At 37.2% G+C, this 18,638-nt stretch overlaps 1 protein-coding gene across 1 annotated transcript in view; it reads left to right on the plus strand.

Moving 5' to 3' along the window:
- Positions 1 to 3,780: 3,780 nt before the first annotated feature.
- Positions 3,781 to 18,638, plus strand: part of RASSF9 (Ras association domain family member 9) — a 41,945-nt gene continuing 27,087 nt past the window's right edge. Inside the window, exon 1 of the mRNA XM_045292524.1 lies at positions 3,781 to 4,032. Within this exon, the coding sequence (XP_045148459.1) occupies positions 3,986 to 4,032 (47 nt within the window). The 5' untranslated portion in view covers positions 3,781 to 3,985. The remainder of the gene's footprint in view (positions 4,033 to 18,638) is intronic.

Consider the following 18,638-nt stretch of genomic DNA (forward strand, 5'->3'; position numbering starts at 1 on the left):
CGGATTCTGCTACTGTAGCTCTTTACAGGAGTAGAAAGCCTCATCTGTGTCCAAGGGAGCAACTGGTAGTTTCCACGTGCTAACCTTTTGGTTCACAGTCCAACAGCCAGACACTAGGTAACTTTAAAAGCCGTGCTCCTGAGTATATTGTCCTCCTCTGAAGGAAGTAGTATGATCCAGAGCTAGAAGTCAGAAAATTCAGATAACAAAGGGCCTTGAATGCCAGTCTACAGAGTTTGTGTTTAGATTTGGGAGGGATTAGAATGGATTGGGGATGAGCGTGGTACTGGTATTTTAGAAAGCTAGGGCTTTAAAGAATTGTTGATATTTTAAATGTTTACCATTTAGCCTATTCCTCCTTTAGAGAGGAAAGTGTTATACTATATTAGAGTAGAAACAAGTATTGATGTAAAAGATAAGAGGCTATGGCAAGATCTTGCCCTCCATTCTGTCTATGCATAAAGTAATCCCAAATATTTTTGACATACAATTATTGGCAAGAAAGCCAAATGTCACCAATAGGAAAATAAAGGCACCTAGTGGCACCAGGAACTTGAGATAGACTGCTTGTCCAAAGGTTGGCTGTTCGAACCCATCCAGCCACTTGCCTCAAGAAAGAAAAGACCTAGTAATGTGTATCCATAGAAGACCCCGTGGAGAAGTTTAACTCAAAAGCAAAAGGGGTGTGAAGACGCCAAAGTGCCAGCTTCCCGACAGTGACGACAGCGATAGGAAGAGAAAGCCAAGGTTCTCCTGGAACACAGACTTGTGCTTGACTCCTGTCTAACCTACAGGTGGTGATTCCACCCCACCCAGCAGCTCTAAGGTTCTCCTGGAACACAGACTTGTGCTTGGCTCCTGTCTAACCTGGAGGTGGTGATTCCACCCCACCCAGCAGCTCTAAGGAAGACAGTGCTCGATAACTGCTTTCATGAAGACTAAACAAACAAACAGAAACCATCAACAACAAGAACCGAAACCGAACCCCAAAGTCCGCTGCCATTGAGTCCTTTCCAATTCAGTGACCCTAGACTGGAGGACAGACTAGCACCGCCCTGTAGACTTCCACCAGCAGTCACTGATCCACAGACAGACAGCCACATCTTTCTCCCCCCAATTTGCTGATCTTTTGTGAAACCTTGTTTCATAGGATAGATTAGTAGGAACAAAACTTGGATAAATATTTTAGATTTTTAAAAAATTCAAGGATATAGCCAAATTCATTTCTAAAATGATCATACCCATTTGTACTACTCAGGTGAAATACATGTGACCATCATACTGACATAGTTAATCATCGTCAATTTAAAAATCTGCCAATTTGGAGATGCAAAATAATTTTTTGTTCCGGTTTACCTGATAGAGTATTTAGAAACTACGGAAGTTGACTTTGAAAAACCTGACTAGTTTTGTTTTAACTTTGTCTTCTGTTTATTTCCTTTTGGAATACTAATGTCTTTGTTTTTGATTCCTGAAAGCTTTTAATATATGAGTGACATTAACCCTTCCTGTTTAATTCTGAGTCATCAAAGAGCTTGTCATGAACAATATTAGTAGTATGTTTTATGTGAAAATAATAACATCATAAATGAGACCCATTTGAGCTAACCTGAAATTCAACATAAGATTATGCTAATAAAGGTCTAATACTGTTTCCTCTTTTTCCAATAAACCTCTTCTGTTGAAAAATACTACATACATGTAAATAATATATGTCATACTATGTATACACAAATAATGTTAATAAGGGTGGAAAACCAAGACTATAGGAACATTACAAGGATATTGTAAATGTAAAATTCTTTGCAAATGGACTGTAATCATTATCTTAAGAAGAAAACTGCATAGCTTTAGGGGATTGTATTTTGAGAATTATCTGGGAAGCTTTCCATAGTAGTTTAAATCTTTTTTGGTAAATGCTTGTAAAGTAGAATCAAGAACTAAAAATGCAGTTCATGCAATGAATGTTTCCTGTGACATTTATATGTATCCATAAGCATGTCGTTGGTTGCCACTCAGTTGGTCCCAGGACATAGCAACCCTGTGTGGCAGAGTAGAGCTGTCGTACAGGGTCCCTTCGCTGCCGTCCTCTTCACCAAAGCAGATTGTTAGGTCTGTGCCACTTGAGCCCCTGGGTCCCATTTCAGACACTTTTCTAAGTTCTAAGGCAGACAACGCTCAATGAACTGTTCGAGGCTTAACCAGACTACCACCTGGGTTCCCCAAGCATAGAGAATAAAATTTGAAACTATGATTTTTGCTATTTTAAAGGTACCACTGGCCACATATTCAACTTCACAGATTTTAAAAAATATTTTATTTCAAAGAAATAGGCAAAAGGAAACTGAATTGCAACATGGGCTAACACTGATTTAGGAAGATTTTGGGGATCTATACAAATACATACCTACAACAACAGCAAATACACGCATACATATACACACATGCATATATATCTTATATATTACACAATGTTATATACATCCATATACAATACAGATAACTAGAGAATATATATGTAGTAAACAATAAAAAAGAAAAAAATCCATTTCTTTCTGAAAAGTTTAGATGGCTGTATAAACCACTAAGTATTGCATCTAAGAAGCAGAGAAGCCTTTGAGAACTTTTCTATTTTCTTTCTTTTCTCTGAAAGGTTGAGGTTGGGAGCTCCTAGGGAAAATGTGAGTCCTTCCCAGTTTCTTCACATTCTTCGCTGAGGCCCAGAGAACTATTGATCTGAAGAGTAGTTCCTTGGTTTCTTGGGTTCCCCCCTCTCTGTCTGCAGAGGGCGGGGCCGAGCGGGAGAAACCCGGGAACAAACGTCCTGGGAAATTCCTTGGCGCTCCAGGCTCTACAGGAGGCTGAGGCTTCTCAGGGCGCCTCTGAGCCCTGGGGTCCGGTGCGCGCAGCGCTGGGCGCAGCACCCCGCATCTGCTCGCTCTACGCATGGCTGCCGGGTCCTGAGACCGTGACTCCACCCCTCACTTGAGTTCCACCTTGTCCTCTAGGCGCATCTCGGCTCCCGTTACCAGTGGACAGGGTTTGGAGCACTGATGCAAAGTTTGCCCTTTCCTCCCAAGTCCCCGAAGCGACTAGTTAGTGACAGGATGCTGCCGGCGGAGTTCCACACTAAACTGCAGCCGGTTCCAATCGCGGTGTTGTGGCCAGTCAGCCTCGGAACCATTTGGTCCTTCAGGTCCTCGAACTTCAGGGAAATGAACTTGAGAGTGGAGCTGTTGCGGAAATGGGCTGGGGGTTGGGTAGCTCTTCAGGTCATGAACTCCGGGTTTAAAATTCCAAGTCGTCCGTGAGCCCTTCTTGATCCGATCTCCAACTGCGCTCCACCCAATATATTTTCAAACCCTGACACCCCAGCGGGGATTTTGTGTGTCTTATCGCAAGGCAAAGAATTCTTGGCCCTCACTCTCGCTTGCCATGATCAGATTACTCTCCACAAACTGGAACTGGCTGGGAGGCGGGGTCAGTTACTTTTAATCCTTTTATGTGTGTTCAATTCACCTTGTGTGGTTGGGTGTGGAAGGCAGGGGAGCGGGGTTTCCACATCGAGTGAAATTCCCATTCCGTGGGTATTACTTTGCCCGTGGGGTTGGCAGTTGTTAACGTTTAGAAACTCTGCAAATAACTACAAAACACAATAGGGTACCCCCTCCCTTCCTCTCGCTCTCTCGCTCTCTTTTTTTTTCTTTTCCTGCTTCCAAACGCCTTCTTCCAGGCTGAGGCTGAGTCTGGGCAGGTCTCCAAAGGTGCAGCAGCCACAGCGATCCCGCAGTTCAAAGTTAGGCAGCAGTTGCACAACCTCCTGCAACTCTCTTAACTGGCTGCGACTGCGCTCAAAGCCCGGAACATCCGAGGAGGTGAAGGGGAAACGTCCAGACCGTCCTTAAAACCAAGTAGCCGGCCCGTGCCTCGATTTCACCCCCAGCACTTTGAGATAAAGTCCTGGAATTAGCCTGCAAAGCAGATCATGGCTCCCTTTGGAAAAAACTTGCTAAAGACTCGGCATAAGAACAGGTAAAGTCTTTCGGTGCTTGTGTGTTTGAGTGTGTGTACTCGGGAGTCAATATGTGAAAGTGAGTGTCCTTGCAGTTTGATCCGGATGAAAACTACTCTTGGGGGGAACAGACCCTGGGGGTTAGGACTCTTATGAATGACTCTACAGCTGATGAGGATGTTGTTACAGTATCTTTGATAGCTGGGGGTCAGGTAAAGCAAACGTGGTCATTTTGACTCCTGGTTTCTTTCTTTGCCAAGCTTGGTTCCACAGCTAGCACCCCCACCGATTGCCCCTTTGGTCGCTCTACACATGGTAAAGTCGTCGGGAGGCAGGTTTCGTTTTGCTTGATAGAAAACTTTACTGAGTATGTTACAGGAAGAGTTAAAAACTTGATGAAGATATAGCTAGACTTCAGAGGCACTAATTAGAATGAACAATACAGATGCTGAGACATCCGGAAACAATGCTTTGGCTCTTCTGAGGAAAGGGCATTCCTAAAATCTGGAAAGTTCCCAAAGTGAAAGTACTCTGTAAAGATTTGGTTTGAACGGGTTAGCTGGAAAATCTTTTGAAATTTAAGTGGTTTCAGGAACAAAAATATGGTAGCTCTTCTCCTTTTTTTCTTCTTACTGTTTTACTTGCACTTGCTTTTTCAAGTCTGCAATCCCTTAGTGTTTGGGGGATTTTTTGGTAAAGCATTCCCACACACAGATTTTTCTTGAGCCCATATGTGTGTTTCAGACCTATTAAGTACTTTACTAATATCTCAGATGTTGCACTTTTAAACCAAATTATGTGAGGATGGTTTTAGATGTGGCCTTACGTTGTTAGGATGGTTACTTAACATAGTTGCTGTTCCGCTGCTCCATCATTCCTGTTCTTTAGAAAGTGGAGATTTTGCAAGTACAACATTGAGTGACAGGAAATAATCACTTTAAAGTGTCTGCCTGGGAATATAAAGTGCTATAACTTTAGCAAAATCTCCACTTAGTGCGTGAATGGCACTTAAAATTTTTAGCTTATTTCAAATGATTTCATGATTTCCTTATGGAGCTAAAATAGTAATAATAAACAGCATACAACTTCTTAACCCCAGTTTATATGCTAACATTTTAATAATGTATCACAAATTTGGTAATTAAAAAAACTATGTTAGCAAAATACAGTTATTGGAGTATCTTTTTTTAAGGTTACTGATAGTTATCAAAAATAACTTTGTTTTAATGGTGACAGTACAAAATAACATTTCAGAAGACCAAATCAAACAAATAAACAAAAAACAAAAGCTCATATTACATTTTAAAATGGTCAATCTTTAGGGCTAATTTTGAAGTACATTTAGGGGAAAAATGAGGACCTAATGTCGGGGGTTTAAATGGAGAGAAAATGTTTAGAGAAACGATGTACAAATGCGCTTTACACAATTGATGTGTGTATGGATTGGGATAACAGTTGTATGAGCCCCTAATAAAATGTTAAAAAAAATAAAAATAAAAATACAATGGCATAGGGGCTCGAGTGGAAAGCAGATGTTTTGAGAATGATGATGGCAACAAATGCGCAAATGCGCTTGACACAGCGTATGTGTGTATGGATAAGCATTGTATGAGCCCCCAATAAAATGATTAAAAAAAAAAAAAAGAACTAGAGAAAAAAAAAAAAAGAAAGGACAATTATTTTGGAAAAGTTCATAGCTTTATAAATCAAATTATGTCTTTATTCTGATTTCTTGAATAATTTCCTTTTAGCTGTGTGTTTTTGTTTTTGAGTAATTCAAGGATTCTTCTATTATTATGAAAAATAACAGTGCAATATAGCTTTGCATACACCCCACTTAGTTCCTCTCACAAAGTCCAATTTCCATTTTTATCACTTAATTTTGACACTACAACTTTTACACTACCCATAAAACTAACTTTGGTTCAGGAAGATGAGTATACAAGCCTTTAAAAAAATACATTTTATATGTCAAATGATAGACAGATAGAAGAATAATAAAAATAGCATTTGATATCTCAACTTTCTCTAAGGAAATAAAATGGTACTTCTAAAGGTGATGCTTTTTTTTTGGCACACGTGGTAGTAGTGAGGATATTTGTGAGGTTCTGTAGTAACTGAGAAGCATTTACCAACTTCTATTTTTCCAGCCTTTAGAACAAAGTAAATCACAATGTATGGATATTTGAGGACATAAAAATATAGGTTTTTCAAATTAAACAGCAAAGTACGTAGTATGCTGAAATAGAATTAAAGTATATTTATTTTTCTAGTATGTAGTATTATTCTGTGGGAGGTCTTTTTGTTTTGTTTACCTTCTTATGGGTGAAACTCTAGGTGAACTTTATTTACACCATCGAGTTTATCTATTTAAACATCATGAAGTTTACCCATTTTGTTTATCATGTTCTGGACCAGGATTTGAATAATTCTACTCTGACTTATGGAGATTACAATTCTTCCTGTAAATGTGACTGATGGTAAACAGTTATCTGATTTAAAAAACAAAACAACAATGCAGTCCTCAAATATATACTATAAGATAAATTGCAGAATGTCAATAGTGGGAGGATTTCAATAATCTGTGTGCATACTTTGTAATATTCAACTTAAACAATTAAAATGAGTAAAATTTTATTTCCATGGGGGGAGAAATACATACTTCTAAAAGACTACTGGGGATTTGAGAACATACACTTTTGAGAATGTTTTTTTACTGAACTTTTCTGCACGACATGACCCTTAAAGTAAAATCTAATCATCTATGATTAAACATTGTGAGCTAGTTCTAGAAGCATTTTCAGACTGCATGAATATAAGAATTTTTAAGCTGTATGGACAAAAATGAAAATTTAAAGTTGAGGCATAAAGACATTCAGAAAGAAAACAAAAGCAATAAAACTAGAAGAGTGTAGGTCCATGTCTGCCTAGTCACTATTTTGGTCTCACTCTGCGGACAGTACTGAATATGTGGTAGAGTTGCATTATAGTTGTTTACATACGGCCCCAAACTGGAATTAAAGTCTTTTCTCAAGCTAAGAACACACCAATGTTAAAATTATTCTGTACTCTGTCCATATGTAACATCAGCTATTTCTAAAGCAAATGCTTTATCTAGGATTGCTTAACATTGACTGTAATCAAAGCCAGGGAGACAAACAGTTATATAAATTTAGAAACCAAGTTATTCTTATCCCACCAGATGATCTTTCCTAATGTTAAGAGAATTTAGTTCAAAAGTCTGGAAAACATTTTAGTGAAACTTTGAGCATGGTATCTGGTCACAAAATATCATTGTATTTGTCATACAAGCTTTCATATAAAAAGGAAATAGGGTCATTGACATATTTTTTGTTAAGAATCAGAGTTAGCTTTTATAGATGTTCCCAATTGTGATAAAGCTTGAGTATAAAGAATAGAAGAGAAGGTCACCAAACTGGACAACATTCAAGCGATTCCAGGATAAGCACTGAGGCTATTGGGAAGGACACCTGACCGCGTGCACTGTTGGAGATTTTCACAAGCACAGGAACTTTAACACCGGGAAGAAGACACTTTTCAGATCGGCGTGTCTACTTCAGTTTCAGGACAATTGAATGACCTGTGCCTAAATTCCAAGGATGGATGGATATCTTCTTCAGCGGATTTCTGTGCACTCTAAAGAATGAAAATGTTAGAGTGGACAGTTTTCTTTTTGGCAAACAATCCCGTTTTAACGCATATCACTTTTTAGAGTGTTTTCTAAAAGTAGCTAGATAGGCGTATATTAAAAGCCAAAGATGCATATGATGACGGAAGCACCAATTGTCTTGATGTTCATATGAACATTCAATAATTGACTTTAGAATAACATATTTAAATATTTGAATAAATTCAATTTTAATGTAATCATCTGCACATTTGATCCTTTTTTCAATATAAAAATTGTTTTTACAAATTGTACCTAAATAGCAACCAGGAACTCATTAAAAAATTCAGAAAAGTGGAATGACATGATGAAGCTTTTGAACAACTTGGTTAGAGAACTGGTTCCTAAGTGTTTTAATTAAAAATAAAAATGAAGCAGAGAGTTACCATGACCTTTTAGGAACCTTTCTAGAAGCAGAGGAGTTTCATAGTAAACCAATGTTCCATGTATATTTTTCAGAAAGAATAAATATTTTTCTTTTAAAAGTTACAATGAATATGAAAATATCAAATCCAGTTAACAAAACCTTTATAATAATTATTATAGTACTATTTCATCATCTCTTGTTTTTTCCAGTGTCTTTAGGCCCAAGGGCTCAAAAATTAATCACAGGTGATAATAGCCATCCTCATATATCAATTTGAAATTAGTATTCTCCATAACATGTGAGCCCAATGAATCTGTTAGAAGCATTGTACTCTACTGTTCTATCATTGATATGTAAAATGTCTTTTAAATTTTGCTTTTGAGTCAGTAAGAATGCATCTGGAATAATTATTTTAAGTCAGGGGCATTGTATTGCCTGCATAAGTTCATAATACTGTGACTGCTTCATCCTAAGGAAGAATCACATTTTGTAATTAGGGTAAAAGTTGCTAGCAATAAGGATGTAGATGCTTTGTAATTAGGTGGATAGCAATCCTGCAGAATGAAAAATGATCATATATTGTTTAATGTTTCAATAAAGATTTAAAATGTTCCCTAATTAGATTAAGAAATGAGTATTTAAATTTGAATATTTGAGTATTTAAATCTTCTCAGTTCCCAGGAGTTCCTGAAAAAGATTTTCCCTTATGATGCCTGGTAACTTAAGTAGCTATTAGTTGGCAGCAGACAGGCCATTAGGAACAATGACTGGAATGCTTTTTCTCTAGCAAAACTGTTCCGAGAATAGTGGCAGTGGTGAAATGGAGCTCTGGGTTAAAGCTTGAATGTTAACACTCAGAAAGCCACAAGCCAACTTGCATTTCACTGCACAAGGTACTATATTATGTTCTTCCACACTAATGTACGACACATGTCAGGGTGAAAAGTTCTTTATGGGCTTGTAAGGAAAAGTGAAAAAGAGATTGATGCTGGTCAACAATTTTATTTAGACTGAACCTTTCTTAGTTGGCCTGAAATTCTTAGAAAGTTTCGATGTTAATCAACTGTTAAGTAGTTCCAGGACATCTGATAAGAGCCTTATATAAGCCACACAACTATGGCTCTATTTTGATGCTTTTTTTTTTAGTTTAGTTTTACAAATGGGTGGGGGGAAATTAGAGTAGGGTACAGGTTGATCTCTTTCAGATACATGTGGGTACCAGTCCTTGACAAGGAGCCCCTTTGTCTCTAGCACATTGACTTTCTGAAACGAGGCACTGTGGTATCTGCACTGTGTATATGCCAGAGAAAGAGTTCAGCATACTTTTGTGTTTTAATGTTCTTTAATGCATATTTGCTTAAGGAGTTTTTATGACATTCTTTTGGCAAAACACAGAACTCCTGCTTTCTTAAGAGTTAATTATTTACTATGTTTTAATAGGTTGTGATTCTATTACTGTTGACCCTGCTTTGCACATTCTAGGGAAAGTTTGCATAATTCTTGTTTAGAAATAAAAGGAGTACACATGCAATTATAACAAACTAATATAAATGCCAACTAGTTACTTTTTATAAATGAAAAGGAACATTGGGAAGATGTTTAGCACTGGCAGTGCTATCAGGATACTTGAAGAATATGAATAATTAATAAGTATCAAATACAGTGACACAGAAAAATTACCTTCATAAATTTACATCTACAGACTTGAATGACCTCTGTTTATATAAATAAGATGATATAATGTTTCTATAAAAAAACAAAATTATCGTTGAGGACAGGATCAATGTTCACTGCCATGCTCATGTCTAGATAATTACTGTTTGTAGGCATAGTTATTTTGAGTGCTGGTAAGTTAGTTCTGACTCAGAGAGACCTTATACTTTGTAGGTTTACCTGATTGAAAAAAAGGTGGTCAATCTAAATTAATTTATTGAATAAATAAGTTCTACAAATATCTCCTAAATATAGTTGGTCCTTCACACAATGGTCAGAATAGTAGATAAGTGAATGTTTATTGAAAAGATGTATGGGTAACCTAAACAATGGACTGGAAAATGTAAGGTAGACCTCTGCTCCTCCTTGCTATGAAATGAAAAAGAGCCACAGGTGATACAAAGCTGCCATATAGAGACTTGCCAGGCTTGTAGAAATAAACAGACCAATGAATGTGGTTAGATTTTCATTTTCCAGTATTGTTGTTAGTTGCCACTGGACCTGTTCTGAGTCAGGGTGCCCTAATGTAAAACAGAGCAAAATGTTTCCAGATCCTGAAACTTCTTCATGATAGTTAAAAAGGATTTATATTGGTATGTTTCAATCTATTATTACAACTAATCTAGAGGGCTCATCTTTCGGCACTCTATGGTACAATTATCCATTTTGTTCATACGACCTTCTATTGACTAATCTCAGAAATAGATACCAAGCATTTCTTCCTAAATCTGTTTTAGTCTAGCTGCTCTACTGAAACCTTTCCATCATATATTATCTTGCTGGTATTTTAAATTCCAATGGCATCATAGCAACACACATGCCACCACAGTATGACAAACTAACAGGTGGTAGCATTCTTCTTAGGGATGCTCTTACTCCCCTCACCCCCCTTTGAACACAAGCCCTGTATGTCTAGCAGAAAGACTATGGAAGTAGATGATGGTGAATGGTTAAGGAACCCTAGTGGTGTTGGGTGAGCTTTGGATGCTAGTCTCAAGGTCAGTAGTTCAAAACTACAAGTTGCTCTGTGGGAGAATGATGAGGCTATCTGTTCCTTTATACAGCCTTGGAAACTCTGTATAGGATTGGTGGGAGTCAGAATTGACTTGATGGCAGTAGGCTTGAGTTTGGGTCTTGGTGGGTGGTTGCTACAGGATGCCCGGTATAATATGGGGCATTTTTCCTTTTGTGCATGTTATAAAAGAAGAAAAGAGAGAGAAGCAGAAAGGGAGAGAGAGACAATTTTTGGCATATAATTCTTTTCTATGATTGGGATTTTTAAAAAATTATGAAAAAAGGATGTATACTCTTTGTATGAAGTTATTACATTTTATGAAACAGAGTATGTATTAAAAATAGGTTAAAATCTTTCCTTGAAATACTAGCTTTATAATTTCAAAACTGTAGGCTATGTTTTATCTGTGCCATTATTAACTGTGGGCTGTACTACAAATATTTACCTATTTTCTAATATAGCAATGACAATAATAGTATGTGTAATTATTACATACTATTGTATAAATTCAGTTTATATAATAAGAGATGTTCTTTTAAGAAAATAATACACAATTATGAACAACATTTTCCTAAGGCCACTATGAAATCTTGGAAGAAAACCGTGTAAAAAGGTGACCTCACTGATGCGTTGGGCTTCATTACTTCAGGGACATCCACCTCTGCCTACACTCTTCATAGCACCGCGTGCCAGATACCGTTCTATGTGATTCTCACACACCAACTAGTTTAAAAGTATGCGTTATTTTTTGAGTTATACAGATTAGACATCTAAAATGCAAGATGTTAAGCAATTATTTAGTGGTACAGCCAGGATTCGACACCACACCCTTAATTGTTCCTCTGCATAATCCATTTAGGACTTAGTTTTCTTATCTGTAACAATCCTAAGCCATCAAATATTTGCATTAAATCAGATTGTAGAGAAATTATTTAAAACAGTGTGAAGTCCATAGTAAGTGCTCAATAAATATTTACATCTTGTGTAAGCCTGTTAGATTCAAAATGCTATGAAGTATATTTATAGCATCAAATTGTGATATTTTGACATTTCAACATTCAGACTTAGAAATCTTTCCTGTGACGAAATAAAATGTCCTTATTACCACTGCTGTCTTTTTGGTCTTCTAAGGTACACAGTAGGCTCTAAATCACTGGGTGTAATTATAAATGAATGTACAGACTACCTTTCATTTATTTATTTTTAATCATTTTATTAGGGGCTCATACAACTCATCACAGTCCATACATACATCAATTGTGTAAAGCACATTTGTACATTCATTGCCCTCCTCATTCTCAAAAGATTTGCTCTCTACTTAAGCCCCTGGCATCAGCTCCCCTTTTTACCCCTCCCTCCCTGCTCCCCCTTCCCTCATGAACCCTTGATAATTTATAAATTATTACTTTGTCATATCTTGCCCTGTCTGATGTCTCCCTTCCTTTTAGTTTTAATGAAATATTTCATTCTGACGGCTTTTAAGTTTAATCCTTACATCTCTTTTGAGTCAAAATTATAGCCCATTAATTATTTTGCAATTACTATAGCATTATGTAGTTAAGAAACATTTAACTATGTCTTGCAGATTTTTGCTAAATGAAAGTATACATAATTTAAATACTTTAGTGCCATTTTTAATCTCATAATATGGGACATTGAATTCAATATTTCGGGTTCCTTTCATTTTTAAAGTTTTGTGATTCTAAAATAACTTGTGTAGAGTAGAATTTAATTATAATGGTATTGCTTATTTACTTTTGATGATAACTCAAAAAATAGAATTATGATAAAAGAGTTCTTGGTAATTTTATACATAAAATGTAATGCATTGCCACATAACCTCTATCATAAAAGGTAGTACTGTATTATTTTTTAATTAAATACTTTTATGGGGGCTCTTACATCTCTAATCACAATCCATACATTCATCCAGTGTGTCAAGCACATTTGCACATATGCCGCCATCATCGTTTTCAAAGCCTTCTCTTCCCACTTGAGCCTCTGATATCAGTTCCCCATTTCTTCCCCCTCCCTCCCCCATCCACCCTCCCTTACGAACCCTTCATAAGTTATAGATTATTATTTTCATATCTTACATTGTCCTCTATCGCCCCTCACCCACTTTTCCATTGTTTGTCCCCCTGAGAGGAGATTCTAAGTTGATCCTTGTGATCCATTGCCCCTTTCTGCCCCCACCCTCCCCTAATCCTCCTGGTATTTCTACTCTCATTGTTGGCCCTGAGGGGTTTATCTATCCTGGATTCCCTGTGTTGCAGGCTCTTATCTGTAGCAGTGTGCATGCTCTGGTCTACTCAGATTTGTAAGGTAAAATTGAGGTCATGATAGTGGGGGGAAGGAAGCACCAAAGAACTAGAGGAAAGTTCTGTGTTTCATCGGTGCTATACTGCACCCTGATTGGCTCATTTCTTCCCTGTGACTCCTCTGTAGGGGGATGTCCAATTGTCTACAGATGAACATTATTATGAAAATTAAATTTGTTCATTTCCACTTATAAAGTGATATGTTTAGTCCCTATATAATACTACTCTCTGATAATTACCGACGTTAGAATTTGGTAAGCATGTCTAAAATTTAAAAAAATAATAATACGTGAATCCTATGAGTAACGGTTTTTAAATTTTATTCCTTTATCACTAGTAAATTCTATATGGTACTCTACAAGGTGTACAAAGATACAACCTCATTTTCAAGAGATTGATTTCCTAATTGGCCGAATAACACAAAGACTAAATATCTCATGTGTATACTCTTTTTTAAAAAAATCATCATTCCATTGGAAACTATCTTTGACAGAGTACATAAAATCACAATCTATCTAATACAATTAAGAAAATCAGAGCATAACCTCTTAGGATTGAATAAGGGTTATTCTGCAGTAGACTCAGTGCAGAGTGAATGTTAGCTTTTTCTAAGTTGAGGCACACCAGGAGGCTTCAACGAGATCATGAAGATTCTGAATTTAAAGGCAATGGAAATTTTCCATGAAATTATTTACATTCTCCTAATAAATGAAAAGACTATAAGGAGGTAAACTAAAATAAAAGGAGCATCATTATAATTAGATAGCATTCATTAAGCTCTCACAGTTAAGCGACAGGCCTGGACAAGAGAAGGGAATGTACAAAAAGAGGTAGGAGGGGCTGAATCACACAAAGCCTAGACTGACTCAGTTAAGGTAATCAAGAGACGATTCCAAGAAATAGGCAGTCATGTGGTCAGCGTGGCAAGAATCTATCATTTTGGATGGGTTGCTAGGAAAAAAACAAAAAAGCATTTCCAATTGAAATTACACAAAGAAGCATTTAGAAACAATTTAACGATGTGTTTGTATAACGGGCTCAGTGTTAGCATGTGCTGTTAATTCTAATTATGTAATTGTTGTTAATTCTAATTATCATATTAAACTCAGTAGTTTATCAGTTCATAAATTTGAGTGATCCCATAATTTTGTGGGTATTTTCATTTTAATTCCATTAACACAGATAGCTGTCCAACTTCTCCAAACTTTTGTGCTCATTAATAATAGGATATAATTTATAGGAAATTTCTGTCTAAGACCTATTTAAATACTATACAAGTGAATGTTTCTGGCTCTCCACCAATAATAGATATTTTATACCCAACTCAACAACTTCTTAGTCTAATTGCTTTCATTTCCTCTGACTTCTTCCATTCCCACACACTGCAGTTATGGTTAATTGAAGGGGCATACGATCAAATAGAATATTAATTTGGGAAAACCACAATTTCTCATAGTAAAATACCATTTTGCATTCTGCATATAAGACCTCACACATTAGTGGAAGCTTTGAGAGATACTATTGAAAAGCTATGGGTATTCCCACGGGATAGGCATATCATAGCCACATTCCCTTTTGAAGGAAAAAAAGTTGTAAACACTTAAGAAGCTACAGTGGACTTTTGGTAATAAACTTTATTAATAATTCATGGGCGGGGGAATATATTGATAGGATTATAGGATTATGGTGTGAGTGTTCACATAACTGTAATTGTTAAGTATAGCATGTTTTTATTTTTTTCACTTATAGAATATTAGGTTTAAATGAGGCTAGCACATTTTGAGCTGTATGCATTTTAGTTTAATCCTGTTAGGCACAAATATGACTTTACTGTTGTCCTTGTTTTAAAAATTGTGTACAAGAGCCAAGTTGGCAAGGGGTGGACTGTGATAGCTTTTTTGGTGTCAAGATGTGTCCCTTAGAATCATTTGGCAGAGTTTAGCGTGTCAATCAGGTCACTGCTTGATTGGAGTGATACTGAGACAAGAGGCTCTCTGAAAGCTGCTCTCCCTCTCCCTCTGCTTCATCTTCCTGCTGGCGAGCAACTCAGAGACCTGTGTTATCCCTGGAGATGCTTCCACCAGCACTGGATCCACAAGACTTCCCTCCCACTGGTCTGTGATCTTCCTGCATTATCCATCATTGCTGTGTGAGTCTGAGGAGGAATTTATGGACTAGTATCAGACTTATGGACTAGTATCGGTGTATAGACTTGATCTGGACTGGGCTGGGATGTTTTCCTGATATATAAGTACTTCTTGATATAAAACTTTTTCTTACATATATGTGTCACCGTATTTGTTTCTCTAGTCACCCTAACCTAACACAACTGTTTACTGTATACAAAGGCAAGGATTTTCCTAACTAATTTTAAATACAAACCATATCCAACGCTTTCATTTTAAGTATACATTTGACTTAAAAGCAAATTTGGGAATGGAAATCATTCATAATCTAGGTACTTCCTGTATAAAAGAGATACATTTATTAAAGAGCAGCCTTTTCAAGGGAATGCGTGAGGAATTAATGGTTTATTGTAATTGAGTTTCACAAAGTACCTCTTGAATTGGGCCCTAAATGAGAAGCAATAAATATAGATAAACAAAACAAAAAGCATTGCTAATAAAGGAAAAACAAGAGGAAAAGCTATTTGATACCACAGTGTCAAGGCAGCTTTTGGAAGACCATATTGTTGTTTTGCCAGAGGAACCATTAAAAAGCTGTGAACAACAAAAAGCTGTGCAAACATATTAAACAACATGTTTAATATGCATCAAGAGATGTATAGAAATTCTGTCCTCAATCTAAGAAAAATTTGTTCTTATGACATGGCCTTGCTTGATGCTCACCCTCATGAAGAGATCATTGATGACAGGGCTGTCCTAGCAAAGTGGGGAAGAAACCAAGTGATATCCAGCTATTGGGTCTTGAAGACTTGTCTTAAAAACAAGCAGCCATGTAAGTGAGTTGTCAACTAAGTCCATATGGCAGAAGCAATATAGCTTGTGTGATCGAAAGATTGTAAATAATAACTGTAGGAGGGAACGGTATCAAGGCTTAAATTGTGAACAGCCAGTTTTCAGATGGCTGTGAATAAGAGTAGAAGCCCAAAATCCATTTTCATCCCACATGGATTGAGCCTCCTGTGAATCCTGTCTGACCATAGTTGGATGTGAATAGCCTTGCTCTCTGACAGCATTGGAAATTCCATTATGGCAGATGTACTTAGGTTAAAATATGATACCTTATCATACATGTTCTCCCTTTTGACACATTCAGTCTTTAATGTTTTCTGCTTCCTTTTTGTTTGAAGTTTTTCCATGTTTTGTCTAGATGTTTTTGTTGTTGTTTGTTTGCTTCCTGCTTGTGTTTTCTATGATTTTCCATATCTGAAATCCAAGATAGATCAATCTATATAAACTCTAATTGGTTGATAATTGCCTAGGGGTCATGGCAAGGAGGATGGGGGCTGGGGGCGGCGATGGGGAATTCACAACAATGAGTACCAGAAGAAAATGTTCTGAAATTGGTTGTGGAAATGTTTGCACAATTCTTAATAGGGCTGAATGAGTAAAACATATGACGTATATGCCACAGAACTATGTTTAAAAAAAGAATTGTATAGAAAATATTGAAGTAATGTGAGTGACCACTTAGAGAAGACTTAAATGTTACGATTTTGTCATTTATTTAAAAAATAAATAATAAATAAATAAATAATAAAAGAGCCACTATGAAGATAGAATGTACTGGAATTTAAAATTTAAATAGATGGGGGCAAGAGAGAGTATTCAGATGGAAAGTGAATCAGTGATAACCAGGATTTGGGATCTAAGTGACTGGTAGTAAGGGTATGCCATCTTTGGGAATAGTTAAGAAAAGTAAAAGATGATTTGGGCAAAGGAAGAACTTCAGGTTGAAGAGTGAAAACTTCAGGGTGCCTTTCAGCTTTCCAAATATGCCACCCACAACCACCTGGTGTTTGGACACTCTGCACCTGAGAGGGGGCTGTGAAAGCCAGCTTTCATACAGCCTACTCTCACCTCGCCTGACATCCACATCGGCTGATTAATCCATGTGCTGCACCTGGAATGAGACAGACTTGAAAGACGAAACTCCAGTTTCCAAATTTGGGGCCTTCAGGCTGACTAATCCCAATGTCAACCCACTCAAACCACAGGGAGCATTCTTTGAGTGATCAAATTTACTAATTGAAATTACTTTTGAATATAGCTGTCACTTGTACTACATTACACATTTTTATTAAAAAACCACACATTATGTTCACCTTTTCGTGCCTAGAGAACCTTGTGCAGAATGGTTGTTTAGATAGCGAAGGTAGATAAATAACAAATTATTTAAATTAATAAAATGTAGACTTTTAGCACAGGAAAATTACTCAGCTGGGTCACTGTGATGTGCATACAACCATAGACAATTTGTCATGAAGCGTCATGGCCATGTTCCAATCAAATGTTAGTTATAAAGCCGGGCAAGATTGCAGCTGTCGCCCTCAAACACTCCTGCGCATACTCCTAGTCTAGATTGAATGTCAAGTTTCCTTCATTTACTTTGCTCCCCTCCTCCTAAAGAGAAGACATCTTTAGCACTTACCGTGCTAAGTAAGCACATAAGGATCTCCGGTGGCCCAGTGGTAAAGTGGTTGACAGTTTGAATCCAGCAGCTACTCGACAAGAGGAAGAGGTAACGTGTGGTTGTTTCTGTGAAGCATGCAGGTTTGGAATTCCGGTGGGGCAGTTCTACTCTATGCCATAGGGTTGCTATGAATCGGAACACACTTGATGGCAATGGCTTTAGCTTTGGGCATTTGTCTTAAAAGATTTTATATTAGGCACAGAGAGGCTTCGAAGAAGAAAGACTCGGCTCAGTACCTGACTGACAAACTAGCAAAAAACGCAAACATCATGCAAGATTGTTGCTTTTATGTGCTGTCCAATTAACTCTGACTCAGGAAACATAAGTCTACTGCAGAATGAAACTGTATTCTATCCTTCACTAGTATCACAGTCATTTCTATGATTGAGCCTAGGCACTATATCAATTGATTTTACTGAAGGTTTTCCCACTTTCGCTGTTCTTTACCGAGCATGAGCTCTTGCCCTAGCAATGGGCCCTTCCTGCTGAAATCCAAAATAGCAAATGAAGTCTTGCCCTTCTTACTTCTGTGGAGCATTCTGGTGGCAATATCTGCAAGACTTCTTTGTTTGGTCTTCTGCCACTCCATTGTAAATTCAATATTCTTCACCAACATTTCAGGGTTCTGTGGAAGAAGTCTCAAGAGTGGCTCACATATCTATTTGGGGTCTTAGGAAAGGGGTTATTCAGAGAAGGTCATGGAGTTGCCCCAGAGAAAGCAACATTTGCAACAGAGTAAGAGTAAAATGGCGAAGGCTAAAAAAGGGTAATAGGTTATAGAAACAGGCTATGAAAAGGCCCAGCGTCAAAACGAGAACAGCAGATGCAATTCAATCCAGTCTAGCAATCACTAGATTTCTCAAGGG

This window comes from Echinops telfairi, unplaced genomic scaffold, assembly GCF_000313985.2.
Source record: "Echinops telfairi isolate 266 unplaced genomic scaffold, ASM31398v2 ScPeMD7_2;HRSCAF=8, whole genome shotgun sequence".
Taxonomy (NCBI): Eukaryota; Metazoa; Chordata; class Mammalia; order Afrosoricida; family Tenrecidae; genus Echinops; species Echinops telfairi.